Source organism: Nomascus leucogenys, chromosome 24, assembly GCF_006542625.1.
Source record: "Nomascus leucogenys isolate Asia chromosome 24, Asia_NLE_v1, whole genome shotgun sequence".
In the NCBI taxonomy this organism is placed as follows: domain Eukaryota; kingdom Metazoa; phylum Chordata; class Mammalia; order Primates; family Hylobatidae; genus Nomascus; species Nomascus leucogenys.
The window spans coordinates 24,420,525-24,444,495 of record NC_044404.1 but is presented as its reverse complement, the minus strand read 5'-3'; the positions used below and the strand labels follow the sequence as shown (position 1 = coordinate 24,444,495).

At 45.3% G+C, this 23,971-nt stretch overlaps 1 protein-coding gene across 3 annotated transcripts in view; it reads right to left on the bottom strand.

Annotated features, from left to right (window-relative positions):
* The window catches only part of NIPAL3 (NIPA like domain containing 3), a 56,065-nt gene that overhangs the window by 5,715 nt on the left and 26,379 nt on the right, over positions 1 to 23,971 (bottom strand). For 2 of the 3 annotated variants that reach the window (XM_003271614.4, XM_030805141.1), the window contains 8 exons: positions 23,507 to 23,678; positions 20,487 to 20,546; positions 15,762 to 15,907; positions 11,878 to 11,974; positions 9,254 to 9,389; positions 6,567 to 6,655; positions 4,998 to 5,061; positions 3,063 to 3,157 (listed from right to left, as the gene is read on the bottom strand). In XM_003271614.4, coding sequence (XP_003271662.1) covers positions 3,063 to 3,157; positions 4,998 to 5,061; positions 6,567 to 6,655; positions 9,254 to 9,389; positions 11,878 to 11,974; positions 15,762 to 15,907; positions 20,487 to 20,546; positions 23,507 to 23,678 — 859 coding nt within the window. Of the gene's footprint in view, positions 1 to 1,845; positions 1,878 to 3,062; positions 3,158 to 4,997; positions 5,062 to 6,566; positions 6,656 to 9,253; positions 9,390 to 11,877; positions 11,975 to 15,761; positions 15,908 to 20,486; positions 20,547 to 23,506; positions 23,679 to 23,971 lie in introns of all 3 variants that reach the window. The other variant, XM_030805140.1, reaches the window with a different exon arrangement.

The window sequence follows — 23,971 nt, the reverse complement described above, 5'->3', positions numbered from 1 at the left end:
TGCCTGGCCGGAAGTCCATACTCTTAACTGAAAGCTGTGTGGCTTCCCTGTATACCTGCACTTAATCCCCAAACAATCCTATGACAGAGATGAACTACTGTCCTCATTTTCTGGATAAGAAGAGATTCAGAGAGGTGAAGTAACTTGCCCAAGGTCACACAGCTAATGAGAGACTGAGGTGGGATCTGCCACCAGAGCCTGTGCTCTTATCCACTCTGCAAATGGCCTGGGAAGACCCAGTCCGTGAAAGGCCCTTTGGCTCCCTATTGCATAAGACTTAACTGATGGTTCTTTGAAGGGCACAGTTTAAGAGTCTGTGGTTTGGATTTTGGGGGAAGGCAGAAGAGGGAAGTGGAAGAGCTGAGGAGGTGCCTGTCCTCAGGGAAGAGAGCTGGCTTAACAGGCCTGGTTTACCTTTTGGATTTTGTCAATGCCCTCCAGCCAAAGACCAACAGGAATACACCTATAGTCTAACAAACATGGGTTTATTGACACATTGCAATGAGAGAGATGTACACGGCGGGGAACCGTGAACCATCTAAGAGAGGGCTACAAAGGAGTTATTGTGGGGTTGGCTTGGACTAGGTGATTTTGGGGAGGGTTCAAGGAAGTGAGGCTTTGCTTTGGGTTGGATGCTGTCAGGAAACAGGGCTAATTCCATAATTGGAGATCTTAGTTTTTACCTAGAAGATGCCTAGACTAAGCTAAAGCTGTGCCTGGTAAAGAAGCGGCAGTCTTTCACATTAGCAAGGTCAGAGGGATGTTTGGTGTTTTTCATGATTTGGACAATGTCCATTTTTTGTCTATGTTTAGACAGGCTAGCAGAGTAGTCCTGTTTGTGTTTATTTATTTATTTATTTTTAATTTTAGGAAAAAACCCTTTTCTTCCCATTCCACCTGCTTGTGTCCTGATCCATCACAGCTGCAGAGTGGCCTTGTCTGCTGTTGATGTTCTGTGAAATTCTTTCTGTTCAACAGGAGAGGGCCAAGGCCCGGCTGAGAGTGCCAGGCTAGCTCCTGGAGGTCAGGGGCTGTTTCTCGTTCTCATTTTTAAGAAGTCTTTCAGGTGCCTGAATTACTCAAAGGTTCTCCAAACTGTGGTGTGGTAAATTTCTGGAATTTGAATACCTCTTGAACAGCAGTTGTCTGTTGTGAAGATATGAATCTAGGTAGACAAAAGGCAAGATCCTAATGCTGACCAGGGAAACCAAGTGGCTGGAAAAGCACCTCTATTTAGACTGAGACTGTTCAGCAGTTTTATTCTGCATGTTCTACCTGCCACCAGGTCAAAGAAGTGTGTGAAACTTCCAAAGGTTTTTAAAGCAAAAGGGAAGTGAAACCAAATATAACCAGGCATCTACCATGTCCCAGACACCATGCAAGAGGCCTTTACACATATGACCACTAGCCTGAAAGAAGGAATCCCAGTTACAAGTGAGGATGAGAGGCCTTGGGAGGTCACACAGCAGGAAGGTGGTAGAGTTGGGATTTGAATCCAGGTCATCTGAAATCCAAGCCCACGCTCTTCACAGTACAGAACACCTACAATCGGAAGTGTCCTGACAAGCCACTGCAAGGGCAGGGTCTCCCTGATTCAACAGCTGACTTCCCACTGGTCACAAGGTACAAAGAAAAAGCTGAGAGCCACACCCACAAACAGACCACAGAATGTTGATATCTAAGATTACCTTAGGTTACCTTCTATTTTCCACCAGAAAATACATCTATATATATATATATACACACACACACACACAAATACTGATATTGATATATACACAGTTTATAAATACACGAACACACGTATACATACACATACTTGCACACACAGAGTTGACACCTCACCTATCTGGAATTCAGCTATCCAGCGCCCTCATCTATCCGGAACACAGCCGAGAAACAAGGAAGTTAGCAAAAAAGGAATCTGAGCAGCCAGATTAGACGTTTAAAAAGTTCATGCACCAAAGCTCATGCACTTAACTCGTAGGAGAAATCTTAGGCCCCCAACTCAGAGCTCCTTCATTTTGATTTCATTTGTAATTTGAACAAGCTGGGTTGAAGGAGCACATTGACACTGAGTTACTATACTCAGGCAGGCTGGCTACAGCAAGAAGGACAGACAACACCTTAATAACGAGAGAGGAGGAACTAATATAAAAAGTAGACACATAAACCCTGGGGCCATTTAATGTAGGGGCACACCAGTCAACCCTGAGAACACACCTGCATCACAGTGTTACAGCATGAAAACCTCTCGAGTAAGCAGTCCTCTAGACCGTCAATGTGTTTATATTTTGTTCATGAGATTGTGTTAATGAAGGACAGGAGATTATGTTTTAGAGAGAGTTCCATCTTGTATAAATAAAATTAAAATGTTGAGTTAAGTGTGAAAGCTAATGGTCACCAGCAACCTACAGAGTTTAGGTCAGCAAATCTGAGGTTGGTCCAATGTCTTAACTTTTCTAATCCAAATTCCTTTAGGCTAGACAGGCACTCTCCAGTCCTCCACAGGTCCCACCACTCCCTGCTGGGCAGCATTTGGCTGATTCACATGTTTATGTTACTGTCAGGGCTTACAGACATTTAAATTTGTGTTTCTCGGTATGAATCCTTAGCTCGCTAGGAAATCAGGCTTTCCAGAATGATCCACTCCCTTGTGGCATCCAGGGAGTGAGATTATAATATTTTAATTTCATTCCACTCATTTTCCTTCCCCTCTCTGATCATTTCATTCCAACTAGATGAATGGATTTTTCCATTTGCAGGCATGAAGCCTGGGGCTGCAGATCCTAATTATATTGAGTATGAATCAGAATTTTATTTAAAAGATCCCCAAATAGACACGGAACTGGCAAGATGTGCTCAAAACCAACCGAGGTGCCTCAGCCATTGTCTATCCTTTTGCACAAAATTAAAAAAAAAAAAAAAGAAAAGAAAAAAGACAGTGAGAGAACAGTCACACGATAAAGGCACAGCACAGCAGTTGGTTGTCTCTTTTTAAATAGGAAGTAGCAGTCATTCTATATGGATGGTCAGCTAGACCCACAGGGCTTTAACCTTACCTGGCATGGCATCCATGGAAATATAGGGCTCAAATGGAATGGCCTTCTTCCTGTTACGCGTGATTAAGAAGACGCCCAAGAACGCGATGAGGCACCTGAGGAATGGAGATAAGATAGGAAGAGAAATAAGGCCAGGAGCAAGGTCGGGGAGGGACACTTTCAGGCTCAGGTGATGGAAAGAGGTAAAAAGGCTTGCAGGCTGCGGAGGAGGGCTCACCGCCCAAGGAGCCCTGAGAGGCTGCCAGCCTGGGATCAGCAGGGGCAGATGCAAGTTGAATAACAATAGCTGGAGTGGCCTCACATGCCCTACACTCTCCATGAGCTGTAATCAGAATAAATTAGACTCTCCTAGGCGAGCTTCTCATAGCTCTTCACTTCCATTCAATCGGGATTCTCGGGAGCTTGCCTTTTAAAATATTTTTTTAAATTGAAGTCATTCATTTCAATCACTACTGAAGTATAGATAGTAAAAATCAATAAAAATTGGAGAGTCCCTGTACTCCTGGTCTCACTTGGCCAGGCAGGTGTATAGCCTTCCAGGCTATTTTCTGTTTTGTTTTGTTTTTTCCCTTTTTCCTATAGCTTACATAAACAAGCACACTTTCTAAACATTAAAGTATAATTTATAAGCAGAAAAATGCACAAACCCTAGATGTCTAGCTGAATGAATTTTACTTGTGCAATCATCAACCAGGTCAAGACAGAAAATACGTCCATCCCCCTCAGAAAGTTTTCCTGGGCCCCTTTCCATTTCATGCCAGCCCTTCCCCAGAGGTACTACTATCTTGACTTCTCTCACCATGGATGAAATTAGTCTGCTCTTTAATTCACGTAAGTTAAATCGTACAGTATGTACTCTTTTATGTCTGGTTTCTTTCATCTGATAAAATGTTAAGATTCATTTTCCTTTTTTATTTTTTTATTTTGATTTTTTTTTGAGATGGAGTCTCGCTCTGTTGCCCAGGCTGGAGTCCAGTGGCAGGATCTCGGCTCACTGCAACATCCACCTCCCGGGTTCAAGCGATCCTCCTGCCTCAGCCCCCCTAGTGCCTGGGATTACAGGCATGCGCCACCATGCCAGGCTAATTTTTGTATTTTTAGTAGAGACGGGGTTTCTCCATGTTGGTCAGGCTGGTGTCGAACTTCTGACCTCAGGTAATCCTCCTGCCTCGGCCTCCCAAAGTGCTGGGATTACAGGTGTGAGCCACCTCGCCCAGCCTGTGATTTTTTTTTGTGATGAATGTGTTCTAGACATGATTCTGTGTCAGCACCTACAGACTGGCCTCAAGTTTTCAAAATGGCAGCATGGCATGCTATTATCTGGATATGGCATAATTTTTTAACACTTGTATTCTACTGCTGAGCATTTCTATCGTTTTCAATTGTTTGCTTATACAACTAATTTAAAAATTAATAAATAGCCTCATACATGTGTCTTTGCATCCCTGTTGAAGCATTTTTCCAAGATAAATGATTAGAATGGAATACTGTATCAAAAAGTATGCTTGTGTGGATTTTGTGTTGCTGTTGTTACATTTTCCTCCCACATTCAAGTATGCTAACTGTGGTAGTAGGCTGGCCTCCTCATCCTCTTGCCAGTGTGGAATACTATTAATCCTGTTAGTTTTTGCAAAATGATGGTATCTCATGTAGCTTCAATATGCATTTCTTAGATCCGAGGTGAGGTTGAGAGACTTTTCATGTGTCAAAATGTGATATTTGAGAAATGCCAAAGAGATTACAGTCCAAAAGAGAAGGGGAAGATAAAGCCCTTAGAGGAATAAAACGCTCACCTCTGGGGACAAAGCTCCAAAACCCCACAGCTCCTCTGACTCTAAAGGACGGAGCAGCTGTAGCAATAAGGGAGGGAGAGGGGCAACCTGCCTGGAATTCTACACACAACGTTTTGGGGCCGGCAAGCAGGACAGAACTCACCCCAGTGCAAACATGCAGATGTGCAGCACGTCCTCCCCGATGAAGTCCAGGTAAAATATTGCACCTGCAGCAGCAAATCATAGAAAATACCGTTGAGCTGTTTTCAAATCACCCATCTGCCAGTCTGTCTAGAATCTGGCTAAGCTCTCTTCCTTTTAGGAAAGTAAAATGATCAAAACTTATTATGACTGTGCCTTACAAGAAGAAAGGAATAAAAGCCATTTAGGGGATCAGGTTGTCAACTTTTTTCCACCTTAGGCCCCTCTGATCTCTATGTTGTTTTTTAACTTTTATTGGGGGATAATATTAGACTCACAAAAATGGTGTAGAGTCCCCATGCACCCTTCCTCCAGCTTTCCCCAGTCATATCTTCCATAACCACAGTGCATAATCAAAGCAGGAAAACGACAATGAACACTTACTAACCAAACCACAGACCCCGTTTACCAGTTTGTGCCTACAGTCATCTCCCCTCCATCTTTCTTAAGATAGATAAACAAGGCTTTGTGCTTATGTTGTTAGAGCTTTCTAACCTCACGTGGCCAGTAGATCCCAAGTCTGTGAGTCTACTCCTATGGTATGGGAGTGGGGTGGGCCTACTGCCCCTGCCCTGAGCCAGCCTTTGTCTGGAATCATCTCACCCACACAGGCCTCCAGCTGCATTACTGAGCTCCTGATTCCCTGCGTTGACTTCTGTTCTCACTCAACCATGGTGTTTGCAATTCCTTTCAACCTTGACTGGACTTCACGCTTCTTGACTAAGCTTCTTGACCCTGACTTAGCTTATGGCTTCTGGCTGCTCTGGGTCAATGCCTCATGGCCCCTGGTGCTGCTCACAGCATGGGCCCTGGAAGCTGTGCGCCTGTGTGTTCCTCCTGTGTAGACAGGAACTGCAGCACCACTTGTCTTAAGTGTTGTGCAAAGCATAGGGCTTTACAGCCAGGTTTTCATCAAAGGAAAGCACTTAGTTCTTATTGGATTTTTTACTCTAAAGATTTTAGTCACCTATTATACCATTTAAACAAACAAACAGCTTTATATAATTGCAGCCTCTGAGGCCACTACAGAAAGAAAATGAAAAAAAAACGAGAGGTGAAATAGAGGAAAAGGGGGCTGTGATGCTAATGATCACTTATTGAGCATCGATGATGTTGCAATGCTATGCATATTCATAATCTCTAAAGTTATATAGAAGAGATTTGTGGTCACTTAGCCAGTGGGGGTTGTGGAGCTAGAAGATAGCAAAACTTGTTAAAGTACACACGGTACGGCATAGGGCACATTTGGATCATACCCATTACAATTCTAGGAGGTAAGTGTTATTATCACTCCCATTTTATGAATGTGGAGCTGAGGCTCAGAGAGGTTAAGTGATGTATGCAGAGCTGATGTGCGTCTGTGCAGGGATACAAACCCGGGTCTCTCTGTCTGGAAATCCTGCACACTCTCCATAAACCCATACATCACTCTACGGGGAGAACAAGTCAGCAGAATCAGCCTCCCTCCGCCCTGGGATAATACCCTGCTGCTAAAGTAGAAGACAGAAATCTAGCAATGGGTCACCCTTACCTGCTGTGATAGCAATGGTTGTGGATAGAATGTAGCCCACACTGGCAATCAAAGAGGAATCATACATCTGTGAGGCTTGACTCAAAAACCTTCAACACAAAAGCACACCAGTCAGTGGGCTGTGGAGATGTTGGAAAAGCTAAGAGCTGACAACAGTAGAGTTTGGTTTGAAATATGAAGATGATACATTTAGGAATGTTCCTCAGGTTTCTAAAAATGCCACCCTCATGTTACAGGGCACCGTGTATCCCTGGTCTGGGGTTCATGCTTGATTCCCACTCTTCCCCTAGACACATAGCTAAGGCCCATCCCCATTTCCCAACTGAGCCATGCCATCATGGTCTCACACCTTTGGCCGCATGGTTCCTGTCACCTGAAATGCCCTTCTCCTCACCCCCCGTATCCCCACCCCACTAAAAAGAGCCATTCCTGCATCTCTTACACCCCTGCCCCCAGAAACTCTTATAGCACTAATCACGTTCTGCCTAGTGTCATAATTATTCTTTTAAACAAAATTTCTTTTTAATTTGAAAATAATGTGATCACTGAAATAAATATAGGAAAAAGAGAAAATCAGAGTTCTTCCTAATCACTCCATCTATGATAAACAATACCCTCGTTTTGGAAGATATTCTTTGCCCTTTCTCTGCATAGTTGCTTACACCATGCTCATCACTCAACTGCTTTTATTTTTTTACTTCGCTTTGTGGCCTAGGCTGGAGTGCAGTGGCACAATGATAGCTCACCACAGCCTCTAACTACTGGGCTCAAATGCTCCTCCTGCCTCAGCCTCCTGAGTAGCTGGGATTACAGGTGTGAGCCACTGCATGCAGCTTGGCTGTACTAGTTTGTTCACCGGCTGTCCCCCAGCCAGGGCTGTGAATGCCTGAGGGCAGTGAGTGACTACCCTCATCATCTCTGTGTGCTGAGCACCCTCAGTGGGCTGCACTGGCTCAGGGATGAGTAGCTCCTTAGGAGGTGGGCGGTGGCATCTGAGCCATGTTTGTGACACCTGGAGTGCTCGGCACAAGGCCTTGGACTGGCAGGAGCTCCCTGGTGATGGCTAGAATTGTTGCAGTGGGACCAAAAATAATAACAACCAAAATAACAATAGCAAGGCCAATAATCATAGAAGCAGCTCATGTTTACCGGGCATTTCCCTAGAGACGTTCTCCTAAGAACTTCATGTAATTCTCTTAGGTAGGGACTGTTGTTCTCATTAGCAGGTGAAGAATCTGAGTCTTGGAGAAGCTGAGTAGGCGACAGCAGAGCAGAGCGGTGAGGGCATGGGCTGGGGAGCCAGATACCTAGGTTCAGATCTCAGCTCCGCCACTTCCTAACCTCTCACCCTCTCTGCCTCAGTTCCTCATATGCAAAATGGGGATAATATCCTCTACATCAAAGGCGTGTTGTAAGGACCAAATGAGCTGGTTCCATAAAGCACTGAGAAAAGAACTGGGCTCACACCGGGCCAGCAGCAGCTGCTCCTGTGGTCCCTGGAGGCCATGTGGCTGAGCCTGAGCTTCCCAGGCTGGGTCAGCCTTGTGTGCTGCTGAGTCCTGCGCACCTACACAGGTTTTGTCACCTGCAATATTCCTAGAGCCTCTCCTCCCAGGCCCTCTGTTGGGCTCTAGGACTCAGATGCAAACAGGACACAGGCCCTGCCCTCAGGCTGCTGCCTTTTATTTAACTTCATGCTTAGAAAGAGGAGGGGGCACTTTGCCATCCACTCAGGAAGATTTGGAGGTGATACATTGAAGGCAAGAAATGACAACTTTTCTTTCCAACCCAGCAGACAAGCAGGTGCCTCCTAGGGATGGCCATGCTTCCGAGGCCCCTGAGACAATCACCTGCCCCAGAGAAGATGGGAAGTAAGGCTGCCTCCAACCGCAAATTTCTCACATTCTGGCCAGGTGTTGTGGCTCATGCCTGTAATCCCAGTACTTTGGGAGGCCAAGGTGGGCGGATCACTTGAGGTTAGGAGTTTCAGACCAGCCTGGCCCACAAAGTGAAATCCTGTCTCTACTAAAAATACAAAAATTAGCCGGGTGTGGTGGCACACACCTGTAGTCCCAGCTACTTGGGAGGCTGAGGCAGGAGAATTGCTTGAACCCCAGAGGCAGAGGTTACAGTGAGCCGAGATGGCTCCACTGCACTCTAGCCTGGGCAACAGAGTGAGACTCCATCTCAAAAAACAAAACAAAACAAAACAAAAAAATTACCACATTCTGAGGGAGTGGGGAAAAACCCATCCACTGCTGGCTTCGTCTTTCTTTTTTCTTTTTTAATTCTTGTGTCTCAGCTTCCTGAGTAGCTGGGACTACAGGCATGTGCCACCACACCCAGCTAATTTTTTTTTTGTAATTGTATTTTTAGTAAAGACGGGGTTTCACCATGTTGGCCAGGCTAGTCTCAAACTCCTGGCCTAAAGTGACCCACCCACCTCGGCCTCCCAAAGAGCTGGGATTACAGGCGTGGGTCATGGCGCCTGGCCTGGCTTCGTCTTTTAAGCAGCAGGTGTCCCTCCAGGTGACAACTCAGCAAATTGGCAGCTCCTCTCCACGCTGGATGCCAGGCCCTGGGGCATGTTCTGGCCTCCTTGTGGCTTCACAGCATACGTCATCAGGCCCCCAAAAGAGAAGCGGCCCGAATGACGGGGCCCAGCAGGAAAAGGATTTGTAACTCACGCAGCCTGATAGACGGCAGTTGCCACCATGCACACGAACATCACGTAGAAGATGGGGTAGTCAAGCTGCAGGTTCCCTTGAATGGACAAGACAAGCATCCCAGCCACGGCCTTGACTGTCACCACTGTCATGGAGCCTGCAGACAGGAGACAAGGGCGAGTGGGGAAATGCAGAGAGTTAGGTCCGGAAAGCCAGTCTGTAACCCCAAAGGACTTGGGGAGACAGAGGGGAGGGAACAGGAACAGAGTCAAGCCGGCAGTTTGCACGGTGACAGACGCCATTTGCACTGGGTCTCGTGTGCACCTCTCCCGTGGACTCCCATGCTCTGTGCTGACTACACCCTAAAGGAGGGAGGAAAGCCAAATCCCTGCAGATAATCCTAGATGTCACTTCTAAACTGCTAAGCATGGGCAATAAGTTCAGCTCTCTGAGGCCCGGAGTGCCCAGCACTGTGGCCAAAAGGTTCCGAGTGGATCAATGAACTTACCAGTCTCATGGCAACCACAGGAAAAACATGTGGTGTGTAAACAGCTTAGGAGTTGTTAGGTTTTTTAGTGCTCAGCCACTTGCATTTTTTCTTGTTGTTGTATTTTTTTTTTTCCTTTTCATGGAGAACAGGGTCTCGCTATATTGCCCAGGCAGGTCTCAAACTCTTGGGCTCAAGCTACCCTCCCACCTCTGCCTCCCTAAGATCTGGGATTACAGGTGTGAGCCACCACACCCAGCTGGTCACTTGTATTTTTAAAAACATTTCTCCAGTGTTTGGGAATGCACACCCCTGTGTCCAGAGAAAAAATGATTGAAGTTCTAATATTCTCTCTGTGTACCCAGTGGAGCATCCTGCTCACCTCCCTGTGGAGACCCTCGCTCTACCCTACTGTTCAGAAATGTCTTCTAACTGCAGGCTGCCCTGCCAAACAGGAGTTAGACACAGCCCCCAAGACTGGTCCAGGTGAAGCCCCGGTCCCAGCTGCTGTGCTTTGCTTTCCTATTCTTCAGCTTTGGTTTATTTCACTTTCTCCTGCCAACACCCCCAACACGCAGTGTCTCTCGGGCTCCTCACCCATTAGGCTACAGTTTCCAAACGTCAGCAGCCACTTAAGCACTTGTCATCAGGGAGTCCTCCTTAGTCAGAAGGGGATCGGCCAATGGCCCCAGAACTTTCTGGCCTTCCTACGTAAGAGGAGAGGATGTTTCAGAGCCGTGATCCTTCCCATCCACTTTGAAAACAAAGTCACCAAGGAATGAAAGACTGATTCATGCTACGACGTGGGTGAACCTCAGAATCATCATGCTCAGTGAAAGAAGCCAGTCACATCAGGCCACAAAGCATATGACTTTATTTATGAAGGTGTTCAAAAAGGCAAATCTACAGGGACAGAAGGTAGCTTAGTGGTTGCCTGGAGCTGGGAAGAGGGAACAGGGAGTGACTGCTAATGGGCACAGGGTTTCTTTTAGGGGTGACAAGATGTTCTAAAATTAGATTAGGATGATGGTTTCACAACTCTATGAAATACTAAAAACCACTGAATTGTATACTTTAAACAGGTGAACTTTATGGTATGTAAATTATATCTCAACAGAGCTGTTAAAAAATTAATGAAACCCTGTCTTCGGTGACAGGTATCTATTTGGTTGATGGCTTGTGACGGTGGTAGGGCACACAGTAGGAAGGTTGGAAGAAAAATGCACATATTAGGCACCTGTGCACATCTCATTTAACCCCCACTCCCTTCCGTGACTTGGATGTTCTCATAGGCCCCCCCCTTTAGAGAAGTGGACAGTGTGGCTTAAGGAGGGAGGGTCACTAGCCTGAGGCCACACAAGAGCAGCGAGGTAGCAGGCTTCACCAGCCCTGACACCAGCCTGCTCCTCCGCCTCTGTCTGCTTCTCTTTCTCAGGAAGGATGGATTCCCCACAGCTCTATTTAGCTATCAAATTATACGCAGTTCTAGCCAGGCACAGTGGCTGATGCCTGTAATGCTCGCACTTTGGGAGGCCAAGGCAGGGGGATCACTTGAGGCCAGGAGGTCAAGGCTGCAGAGAGCTAAGATTGTACCACTGCACTCCAGCCTGGGTGACAGAGCAAGATTGTCTCAAAAAAAAAAAAAAGGAAAAATTAATATGCAGTTCTAGCCTCAAGCTGATTCAGGAGCTATGTCTTCCACAGCACCCATCCCTCTAAAAGGAAAAGAAAAAACAGACGACAAAATCTAGTTTTACCTTTGAATCAGAATGAATTCCTAAGCATGGATCTTTTCAGGGCTCAATCGCTGGGGCACGCCCTACTACTACTGTCTCTGAAACAACGTAACTCACCTCATCCTCACTCTGCTTTATTCTTCCTTATTGGAATTGTTATTGCCCAAACTTACATAACCTATGAATTTGGCTAGTTGTTTACTGCTATTTTCTCCCTTTAGATTGGAGGCTCCTGGAGCACAGGAGTTTGCCTCCAGTCAGCAGGGACCCAGCTCCCCAGAGCCACTGATGGAGACAGAACAACCTGGGCCAGTCTCAAGCAACTTCTGTGTCCAGCGGCTACAGCTCTGCAAACAAAACCCACATCTCCATTTGGTGCTTCTTGGTGGTGGCAAACCTCAATCATCCAGATGCCAACTTACCAAGTAACGCCACCAAGAGAAGAATCACGACAATGTTGTTGGCGTTCCTCTCCTTGTAGAAGTAGAGCAGCAAGCAGAACAGAATGATCTCCACCAGCTGTGGAAGGCAGCGAGCAGGGGGGTCAGTGGGGACCGCAGAGGTAGGAGAGACCGGGAGACCCTGGTGGGCTGGGCCATCATCAGAGTCACAGGGTTGAAAGGGAATGACTGAGCTATGATTCAGCATTTCCCAAACTACTGTTAGACATTCAGGGGAAAAAGGGAAACAGAGTGAATCTCTCTAATCCCTGGCTAGTACTGAAAAGGAATTCCCTGTTGTCCTGAGGCTGAAGCTTTGAAGGTGATGTGCTGCCCTCATATCCACTCTTTCTTGGAGGGCCAAGATTCATCAGGCTGAGATGGTTTCTTCCCACTCCACTGCTCCATGGGTATCCCCATGAAAACAATGGGTCGGTCCAAGAGGGAGACACTTGTTCACCAAGCTCTTTGGTCAAGAATGCGAGGCCAGGCACGGTGGCTCACGCCTGTAATCCTAGCACTTTGGGAGGCCGAAGTGGGTGGATCACTTGAAGTCAGGAGTTCGAGACCAGCCTGGCCGACATGGTGAAACCCGATCTCTACTAAAAATAAAAAAATAAAAAAAAAATAAAAATTAGCTGGGCATGGTGGCATCTGCCTGTAATCCCAGCTACTCAGGAAGCTGAGGCAGGAGAATTGCTGAGATCGTGCCACTGCACTCCATCCTGGGAGACAAAGTGAGGGTCTATCTCAAAAAAACAAATAAATACATAAAGAAAGAATATGAGTATACACTCCCTGTGCTCCCAGGCAAGCTTCCAGTGTGAAGCTTAACAGAGTAGAATGAGGAAGGCATTTGGAGTCAGGGAGACCTGGGTTTGAACTTGGATCTGCCTCTAAACTAGTTGAGTGGCCTTGGGTAAGTCACTTAACTTCTCTAAACCTTAGTTAACCCTCTGTGAAGTAGGGTTAAGAATTCTTTTTATGGGCGCATAATCATAGCTTACACTAAATGACGTCTCCTTGTACGCCAGGCAGTGTTCTAAGCATTTTATCTACATTAAACTCACTAAATCAGCACAATAACTCTACGAAGCAGGTACTACCATGATGGCATGGCACAGAGGAACTTAAACCTGGACAGTCTTGCTCCCAGGCCCATGCACTTTCCTGCTAAGCCACACTGTCTGGTGCTCTATCAGTAGAAACTTACCATTAGACGATGGCAAGTCCGAGTTTGAGAAGCTCCCCCTCCTTGCATCAACAACTTTTCTTTTCTACCCCTTAAAAGCCCAGATATTTGCTAACACTTTCCCAAGAAGTTAAGCCAACCCTAGCGCCCAGTGCAACTAAAGCAGAAAACTTTGACAACAGCTTCGTCCCATTTGCCTATCCCAAACCCCTTATCAAAGCTGATTTAGTATAAAAAACAACACAGAAACATTAATGGGCATTTTGAAACATTTAAAACATTCCTTCTAATTAGAGACCATAAAACACAGCTGCTTTCATTTCCCCGTTTCTTCTTTGTCTTTGTTCCAGTGAATCCATATTTTATCGAGTTGTCATTATAGTCAATGCACAATTTTGTACTGGGCTGTTTTTAGTTACCATAAACAATCTTCATGTTTTGTGAAGTTGTCATAATTATCTTTAATTGCTGCAGAACACTTCATCAAGTGGATGTGCCGTCAATCATCAACATTCCCAACCACTGTGCCTGCATTTGAGGGGTCCCAATTTTTCGGCCATTCTCCATGATTTTTTTTTTTCTTTTTCTTTTTTTGAGATAGGGTCTCACTGTGTCACTCAGGCTGGAGTGAAGTACTGTGATCATGGCTCACTGCAGCTTTGACCTCCAGGGCTCAAAGCTATCCTCCCACCTTAGCCTCCTTAGTAGCTGATACTATAGGCATGTGCCACCACACCTGGCTAATTTTTACTTTTTTTTTTTCCAAATAGAGACAGGGTTTTGCCACATTGCCCATACTGGTCTCAAGTTCCTGGGCTCAAGCAGTCCTCCTACCTCAGCCTCCCAAAGTGCTGAGATTACAGGTGTGAGCCACCACACGTGGCCCATTCTCCATGATTCTAAAATGAACGCTGGAATAGCACTGGATATTATATCATGAGATGGCTGCGCACATGTGGTGCCTCCCAACAGTCCGTGAGTTCTGTGGGCATGTCTCATTTATTTTTCATAACCATAGTGTCTAGCACACAGCAGACGCTCAATAAATATTGACTGAATTTGGTTTGGCCAAATCTCTCCAGCTGGCGGCACTGCCTCCCAGTCACGATGAAGTAAGACAACAGAATCATTCACTGAGCATCTACCACCTTCTGCGTGACTTAAATGCTACTTCCTAGATCTCCCAATAGCAACTGTAAGTCCAGAGATTCTTGCCACTTTACAGAGAGGGAAACAGAGAAGGAAAGCGACTTGGCTAAGGCCACACAGCACTTAGGAAGTCTTGGGCTTCAATCCTCTGAGTGAAAGGTCTGTTCTGGGGTAAAGCTTTGCCCAAGGAGGCGGTCCTTTGCTCTGTCACCAACTACATGCCGGGGCTGCCTGCCAGTTGGGAAATGACACAGCCCCCATTTCAGGGGAAGTGATCCTCTGCCTTGTGGATGATCTGAGGGAAAAGGATGTTCCAGGGCCTCTAGACTCAACCAGAGACCAGGCTGTTTATGTCAGAGGAAAACAGTGAACACCTCTGTCGGCAGGCCACGGGGAAGGAAGAGGGCACCTGAGGCCAGGTGGGTCCGGCCTTCAAATCCAACTCTGATTTTATGGACTCTGAGCAGGTCAGCTAAGCTCTCAGAGCCATGGTTTTCTCATCCATAAAATGGGAAGAACATTTACTTTATAGGGTTAAGAGAATCTGAGATGATATATAAAAACGTGTTTAGCATAGCTCAGGGCATGGAACAAGAACGTACCAGTAGCTTTATCACATACTTTAGATGTTTTCCGTAATCAGTTGATTTATAGACTTAAAATGGGATAGAACTGGGGCAGAGGACGGAGCTCTGGCGGAGTGGTTAGGAGACAAAGTTTCCCGTGTCTCCTGGGCTTCTATCAGCAGTGTGATACGGGGAAAAAAAATAAAATAACATTCTTAAATGGTTTACAGTTTTAACTTTTTCTTCCCCTTACCATAAAAGTTTGAAATGGTTACTGTAGAAATTTTGGACAATTCATAAAGATGAAGAGGAAATAAGAACTGAGTCACAACACTATCTCCCAGAGCCAACTACTGATGGAATTTGCTTTCCCATCCAGGCCTTCATAGATATATTACATGACCATATACCTTTGCACACCTCTAAAAAATAAAACTGACATCATACTATATAATGGTTTTGATATTACTATGTGGGGCACAGCGGCAGTTCATTCGTTCTGTGTACGGTGATCCACTGTGTGAATACAACACAATGGATCCATTCTACTGCTGGGGGGTATTTGAGGAGTCTCCAGCCCGGAGTTATAAAAAATAATGTTGCTGTGAACATTCTCGTACATGTCATTTGAGAAACACATGTATGCACTTCTGCTGAGTATAAAATGAGGGGTGGAATTCCTCCATAGGATATGTGGATGTTCAATTTGGTAGTTAGTGTCAAATGTTTTTCCCAAGTGGCTGTACCAATTTACACTCCCACCAGTAGAGTTTCGATATTACATAAATGAAACAAGCATTTCGCTATGAACTGTGTACTCTCCAGAAGCACGGTCTTTCATGCTGGTAAAATGTGCCACAATTCATGGAATCCCCTATTGCTGGGTATTCACGTTTCTGGTTTCTAGGACTTGATCTCCCTCCTGCCACCTCGGGGGAAGGACTGGAGGCTTCTCTTACCATGTACAAAAGGAAAGGCCAGCTCACGAGGTGCCTGGTGACATTCTCGCCTGTCATCTTCTCGTGACTGTTGGGTGCGAATGTCACCAGCAGGTAGGTGCCCACGACAGCCAAACCGCAGCCAACAAAGGACAAGACGTAGCGCCCTGTGGGGAAGAGAGGCTGTCACGGACTCATTGCAATAACAGGCCCGAGATACAGTACACGTTCTCAGCCACGAAAAAACAGGCTTCTCCTGCAACATACCATGACCTGGTATTGTTTGTATTTTTGGTTTTTACTTTAAAAAATAAATGATTTTCCTTAATTTTGTTTAAAAAAACACAACGTAAAAAAAAAAATTTAATGAAGTATAACATGCATACAAAAAGCGCTTGAGGAATTCTCCCAAAGTGAACACACTCATGAAACCAACTCCCAGATGGAGAAAGAGAACATTAGCCGGATACTGAAATTTCTCATTTGTGAAACTGATCACTAGACCCCACCCTTTCGATCGCTAGACCCCACCCTCAGGGTTACACTATCTTGACCTGTAACAGCACTGATAGCTTTGCCTGGCTTTGCTTTATATGAATGGACCCATAGAGTGTGATCTCTTTTGTTTGTATTCACTCAACATGATGTTTCTGAGATTCATCTGCGTTGTGGGGCACAGTGGCAGTTCATTCGTTGTCATTGTGTATGGTGATCCACTGTGTGAATACAACACAATTGATCCATTCTACTGCTGGGAGGCATCTGAGGAGTCTCCAGCCTGGAGTTATAAAAAATAATGTTGCTGTGAACATTCTCGTACATGTCATTTGAGAAACACATGTATGCATTTCTGTTGAGTATAAAATGAGGGATGGAATTCCTCCATAGGATATGTGGATGTTCAATTTGGTAGTTAGTGTCAAAAGGTTTTCCAAGTGGCTGTACCAATTTACACTCCCACCAGTAGAGTAAGACAGTTCTAGTTACACTCTTGTCAACACTTACATTATGTCTTTTTCATTTTAGCCACGATGGTATTGCACTGTGATTTTAATGTGCATTTTACAGGTAACGTTTTAAAGCTAAAATCACTTTATGGGCAAACTAAAAAACCAAATAAAATAAAACACAAAGGCAAACCTTCAGAGTTCAACATGTACCTTTTAAAAATTACCTCACCCTTTCCCAACTGGCTATTTAACCTGATGCCAAGAGAACTATATAATAACCACATAATTACTGTCAATATTCTACTCCACAGACCTGTCAGAGACTGTTAGTGGTCCAGGTGGCATGGCTCTTGTCTCTCCCCTGGAGTCTTGTCACACTCCTATTGAACTCTGTAAGGTTGGTGAAAAGCCTCCAAGGTCCAGCCCAGCCCCAGGCAGCCAAAAAATGGCTGAGAGTTCTAAGCCACACTTATGGTGACCACAGGCCTCTGGACTTTTCTGGGATAGAACTAACTTTGCCTATTTCATCCCACAGTAGGGAAAATGTGATACTATGTTAAATGTCTTTTATCTTTATTCTCAGTACTCGGCCTCGTAAATGTAGGAGGTGCTCAAAAAACGGTTGTTCAATTGTTCAATGAATGAATGAGCCACGGTTAAACTCAACAAAGTAAGTCTGTTATCTAAAGTTTTCTTCAGGCAGGGATGGGTCTTACTCATCTCCACACCTGCAGTGTCCAACCCAGGTCTAGCACTGAGTGAATGTTTGCTGAATGTAATGGAACTCCAGGTAAGACAGCCATGTTCAGCTGTGCAGGTTGCTCACTGCACAAGGGCACCTGGCTGAATAGGTGAGATGGGCTAAAATCCAGCCCATGCTCTGCTCATCAAGGCTTGTGCCTACAAAACTACAGATGCCCAGAGGGGCCTTCTTTACCCAAGTCACATAGGGCACTGCTTGGACTAGCATGGCTCTCATCCTAGGACTACCCAGAGTATTCCCAAAGGGATGCAAACTTCTCTACTGGTCTTAGAACCAGCCCTAACCCCCCTGCCCCATCATTAAGACTACTGAAATGCAGCCTGTCGTTTGGTCTTCTTGGCAGTAGCTCCAAAGTCTCTACTTTTTTCTTTTGGCAAAGTTCTGCTTTTTTTTTTTTTTAGAGTAAAATTCTTTTCTTTTTTGGCCCCTTGGTCCCACCCTGATCTTATTCTATATCAATGATTCAGAGTGGTCCCCAAACTTGGCTGTATATCCACAACATCTTGGAAATTTTCTCTCCCCGAAGTTCTGTTTTAAAAATTTTCAGACATATATTAAAGTTCAAAAAGTTGTATAGTGGGCCGGGCGCAGTGGCTCACACCTGTAATCCCAGCACTTTGGGAGGCTGAGGCGGGCAGATCACGAGGTCAGGAGATCGAGACCATCCTGGCTAACACGGTGAAACCCCGTCTCTACTAAAAATACAAAAAATTAGCCGGGCGAGGTGGCGGGCGCCTGTAGTCCCAGCTACTCAGGAGGCTGAGGCAGAAGAATGGTGTGAACCGCGGGGGACAGAGCCTGCAGTGAGCTGAGATCGCGCCACTGCACTCCAGCCTGGGCAACAGCGAGACTCCGTCTCAAAAAAAAAAAAAAAAAAAAAAGTTGTATAGTGAGTACCCATAGTCCCAACAGCTAGATTCTAAACTGACCTTTCATTATACTTGTTTTCTCACATATCTATCCATGTATTAATCCATCTTATTTTTTATGCATTTCAAAGTGATTTGCAGGCATCAGTATACACTTCACCCTGGGGAGCTCTATAAGAATGCCAAGGCCCTGGCCCCAGCCCAGAGCTCAGAATCTCTGAGGACAGAGCTTGGGCCACCATCACATCACTCCTCAACTCCTCAGTATGGCACATAAGGCCTACACATCAGCCAGTCCTCCACGTCTCCCTGATCTCCCTCTCAACTTTATTCATTACCCTCTGGCTAGACAGCCTTACTGAGACTGGACAAACCAAGCTTGTTCCTGCCTCGGATCCTTTGCACCTGTGGCTCCTGGTATGTGGAAAACCCTGCCCGCAGACCTGGGGATGGAAATCTCCTCAGTATCACCTGGATCTGGGCTTAAAAATCACCTCCTTGTGTAAATTAGTTCAATGATTGTGGAAGACAGTGTGGTGATTCCTCAAAGTCCTAGAGGTAGAAATACCATTTGACCCAGCAATCCCATTACTGGGTATATACCCAAAGGAATATAAATTGTTGTATTATAAAGATACATGTGTACATATGTTCACTGCAGCACATTCACGATAGCAAAGACATAGAATCAACGTAAATGCCTATCAATGACAGATGAGATAAAGAAAATGTGGTACATATACACCATGGAATACTATGCAGCCAAAAAAAGAATGATATCATGTCCTTTGCAGGGACATGGATGGAGGTGGAAGCCATTATTCTCAGCAAACTAATGCAGGAACAGAAAACCAAATACTGCATGTCCTCACTTGTAAGTGGGAGCTGAATGATGAGAACACATGGACACATGGTGGGGGAACACCACACACCAGGGCTTGTTGGAGGGTGGGGGTTTGGGGGAGGGAGACCATTGGGAAGAAAAGCTAATGGATGCTGGGCTTAATACCTAGGTGATGGGATGATCTGTGCAGCAAACCACCATGGCACACGTTGCCCTATGTAACAAACCTGCACATCCTGCACATGTACCCCTGAAATTAAATTAAAAGTTGGGGGGAAAAATCACCTCCTCAGACAGTCTGACCCTGATCAGTCTAGGAAAGTGTTCCCATCTCCCCAGTCGCCAAAAGCATTCAATTTTCTCTGAAAAACTCACTACAACCTAAAATTATTTCATTTAGTTGCTTGTTTATTGTATCTCTCCCCTCCCCCAACACACACACACCACACACACACACACACACACACACACCACACACACACACACACACACACGACTATAATCTCTGTGAGCAGAAGCCCCATCTATCCTACTGCTGTATCCCCAGCACCTATAACACAACATGGCACTTAGTAGGTGTTTTGTGGGGAACGCTTCTTCCCTACTCCTTGGGTTTCCATGTGGAGGGACCTCCATTAAAGCGACTCTTCTGCCTCTTGCCCTATTGGTCCACATTTCTCAACTTGGGTGGAGCTAATCTACTTAAAAAAATAAAAAAAATTAAATACTGGGGCTTTGATCTTTTCTCTTCCTTCTCTGGCCCAAACTATGTGAGGCAATAATTCTGGCTAAGTGTCTCTACTCTGTAAACCCAAGTGTTTCTTCGGGGGACCTGCCCAAGGTCTGACTGGGAGCTGGAGGGTCCTGTGGGGAGAGTGCAAGGACATTCCCTTGGCTGCTCACCTAAGCAGCTTGATGCTTTAATCTAGCTCACCTAAAATGCTCTAATCTAGCTTTTTTTAGGAGTAAAGCATGACTTCTGATCATCTGTGTTTGACTCCCATTGCTTTAGAACTCGGTCAGGGAGAGAAGGTTTCTTTTCTTAGGCCTCCTAAAATCCCAATAATAGATGCTCAAAATTGATCCAACGGGGTGGATAAAAGTCCATTTTTAAAAGCCTCACCGATGATTCTGATGTGTGGCCAGGTTTGAGAACCCCTGATTAAAAAATCCAGCTCTCAGGAGCCTGTTGAGGGCAGAACATAGAACCACAGAGGAGAGCAGGAGGCAGATAACCTCTGAATGAGAGTGAACTAGTTTTACAATTAATAAAAAGCCTTCATATAAAATTAAGGACATAGTTCAAATCACTGAACTTACTCAGAAAGTCTTTCGGTTTCCACTTTTCCTTGATGAATATGATTCCTATGATGGCACTAGCTGAAAAATGAAGCACAAAGAAAAGGGAATTGAGGCTGCTGTTAAAGGGCATCCCTTCACCCATGCCCTCTGGGTGGCTCCTTTGCATTGGAGCTTGGCACTTCCTAACCTGTCACTCATGCTGCCAAGAGCTTGGTTCCTGTGTGATTCCATCTAGGAAAGGGAAGTTCAGAGAGGAGGCCTCCTTCCTGAGGATTTCCTACAAGGCCAGAAGCATTGAGTACCTGCTGTGTGACAGGCAATTTACACAAGTTATTTCTGGCATGTTCACCCTTGGAGGTGGGTACTCTCGTTATTCCTATTTGACAAATGGGGACACTGAAGCTGAGAGAGGTAAAGGGCCCACTTGAGATCATGAAGGTGGTAGGGGAAGGCAAGACTTGAACCCAGGATTGCAGGAAGCCAGGGCTCTTACTTCTTCCACTGTAACACCCAACTCTGACATGTCCCCCGGCTCTTTCCTCTCCCTGGCTCTTCCACATTCACAGATGTACTCAAACGCCCTTGGGACTGCCCAAAACGATAGGGCTGGCAGTCACTGTGAACAGACCTGGATCACTCACTACCCTAGTGCTGCCTCTTCTGGCTGTGTGTCCTCGGATATGTCACTTCACCTGAGTCTCAGTTCTCTAGTCTATGAAATACGGTGTTAGATCCAGCTGGCACCAGCTCATAGAATGTTAAGTATTTTGTTAAGTATTCAGAAAACCATCCGTAGCTTGAAATCAGCCATAGTGGGAGTAATAATGTCTACACCATATAAACTGGCAAGCGCTACAGATCAGGTCTTCCTTTTCTCCTTTCCACTTTTCCATCCCTTTTCTCCATCCCTCCATCTCCTCTTCTTTTTCTTCTCCTTTGTCTCTCTGAGAGGTGGTTTACCAGCACACCACTGAAAATTGCTTTTCTGAATGATAGGGGTAATTCAATGATATATGTAAGTCATTTGGCACACAGTCAATCTCAATAACTAAGCTAGTATTATTACTAAAAGTACCTGGAGCAGTGATGGTTAAGTCATAGATATCCAATAAGTGATAATCATTATTATTTTTAATATTACTCCTCACTGGATGACTTCAGAAGCTCTAGGGCCCCTTAATTTCCAGTGACTGATATCTGAAGTTTTATCATTATAACTTGGCCTCTTTAAAAAAAAAAAAAAAAGAATTTGGTTATTTGAACCTTACTAAAATTTGAAGACTAATATTTAAAGCACCAGTCACTTAGACACTTATTTCTCATTGTGAAAAAGGTTTGGGAGCCCTTTGGAGATATCTGCAGTGGGCAGAGCAGAGTGATAAGGCTACAGGTATGATCACATACAGGGGCTGGGGAGTAACACAACACCAACATAGAAAATGGTCTGGAAGTAAGACAACAGGGAAAGGCTGAGACTCTGGCAAACTACTTGCCTCAGCTAAAGACATTCAAAATACATTAAAAAAATACTGTGTAGGAAAAAACACACACCATGTCTGAGGACCTCATTCACTTTGGAAGCTGCCAGTTCACCAACCCTGGTTAGGAAAAACAGGGCCTTATAACAGGATCAGGGAAAGTAAATAGGCTTCTGCTCCTTTGCCAACTCCTGGTGATTGGTAGTGACTGTTGGAAGCACTGAGAATTCTGAGGCCTCATCTAAGCTCTCTAGGAAGGAGTGCCATGATTGATTAATGATGGCTGCCTTGAGCACAGGAAGGGAGGGGCACATAGTTACCATGCATCTGCCATCCCGTGCATAGAAGAGAACCTCTTAACTGAAGGAGGAATAAGACCCAAAATATGGCTTTCTCCTTTAAGAGCAGAGAAGAGCATCTGGGCAGAGTAGTGCTTGCCAGCAAAATGGAAAGAAATATTTCAAAGCAAGTTCATTGTCCTGGCTGCTATGCACACAAAAAAGCTATTGTTCACTAATCTACTAACATCTTTTCTTTAAGAAGAAATTTTTTTTTCTAATTCTGTTTTGCTTGTGTTCTCATGAACATTAAAGCTCCCTTGTCTTTTAGTTGGTTCAAATGTTCTGAAACACTGGTTCAGTGATTATGGAAATCACAGAAAGCTGGCAGATGAGAAACTTAATGGCCGGGTGTGGTGGCTTACAATTGTAGTCCCAGCACTTCGGGAGGAAAGGCAGGCAGATAGTTTGAGATCAAGAATTTGAGACCAGCCTGGCCTGGCCCCAAACCCTGCAAAAGCTTAATTTGTTTTTTTTAATAGATGGGGTCTTGCTCTGTCACCCAGGCTGGAGTGCAATTGTGTAATCAAAACTCACTGCAGCACTCAAACACTGGACTTAAGGGATCCTCCTGCTTCTGTTTCCCAAGAGGCTAGGACCACAGGTGCATACCACCATGCCCAGCTAATTGTTTTTCTTTTTTGTTTGTTTGTTTCATTTTGTAGAGATGGGGTCTCTCCATGTTGCCCAGGCTGGTCTCAAACTCCTGGCCTCAAGTGATCCTCCCACTTCAGCCTCCCAAGTAGCTGGGATTACAGGTACAAGCCACTGCACTCAGTGACAAGCTTAATGTATCTTGAGGGGGAAAAGATGCATGGGTTAAGGTTTATCTTCCTTCTTCTTTTAGAAATAAAAAGCAATTCTAATAAGCTTTCTGAATCTTAAACAGATCCTGGAGCCAGACAGCCCAGTTCATATCCCAGCCCTGTTACTCACTAGCTGTGTCATTTGGGGAAAGTAATTTCATTACTCCATGCCTCAGTTTCCTCATCTGTTAAATGGGGATAACAACAACATCTCCCTCAACATGTTGCTAGAGGATTAGCAGAATTAATATCTGTAAGCACTTACAGAGCCTCGTGTGTCTGAAGCCCTTTGTATTAGGCTATTATTATCCAAGCCAAAGCTGGTTTGTTCAATGGGCACCTTTGATCCTGGTGGTGGCACTCTGGTCACGCAGCTGGGAGCACCCCAGGGGAGGGTGGAGCAGCCCTGGTCTTACCTATCACAGAGACTGCGCTGAGGGGCACGATGAGTGACAGCGGCGCGAAGGCGTAGGAGGCGAACACACCCAGCTCTCCCAGAAGCATCAGGAACAGGCCGAGCCACCATGTCTTGGTCTTGAAATAGGCCCGGGGATCCTTGGAGCCTGCCAGGCGGATGTGGCAGTACTTCTAGAAACCAGAGAAATAATGCAATTTGCTCAGATGTTTGGGGAAAACAATGCTATGAGGTAGGTACCCTAAATCTACCCCCGACTTGCAAATAAATTGGGAAGACTTGTCAGGTTCTTGTGGAGTCCTGACTCAGAGAAGAGTAAGACAGTAGGGATCTAAATACTAGATCTAAATTCTAGGACAGTAGCTCTCTAACAGGCTGGGAATCCTTATAATCCCCTGGGAAGCTCTGTCAAAATATCCACCTGGGCCTTATCCTGAGTCAGTCTCAGAGAGGTATGGGTGAGCCT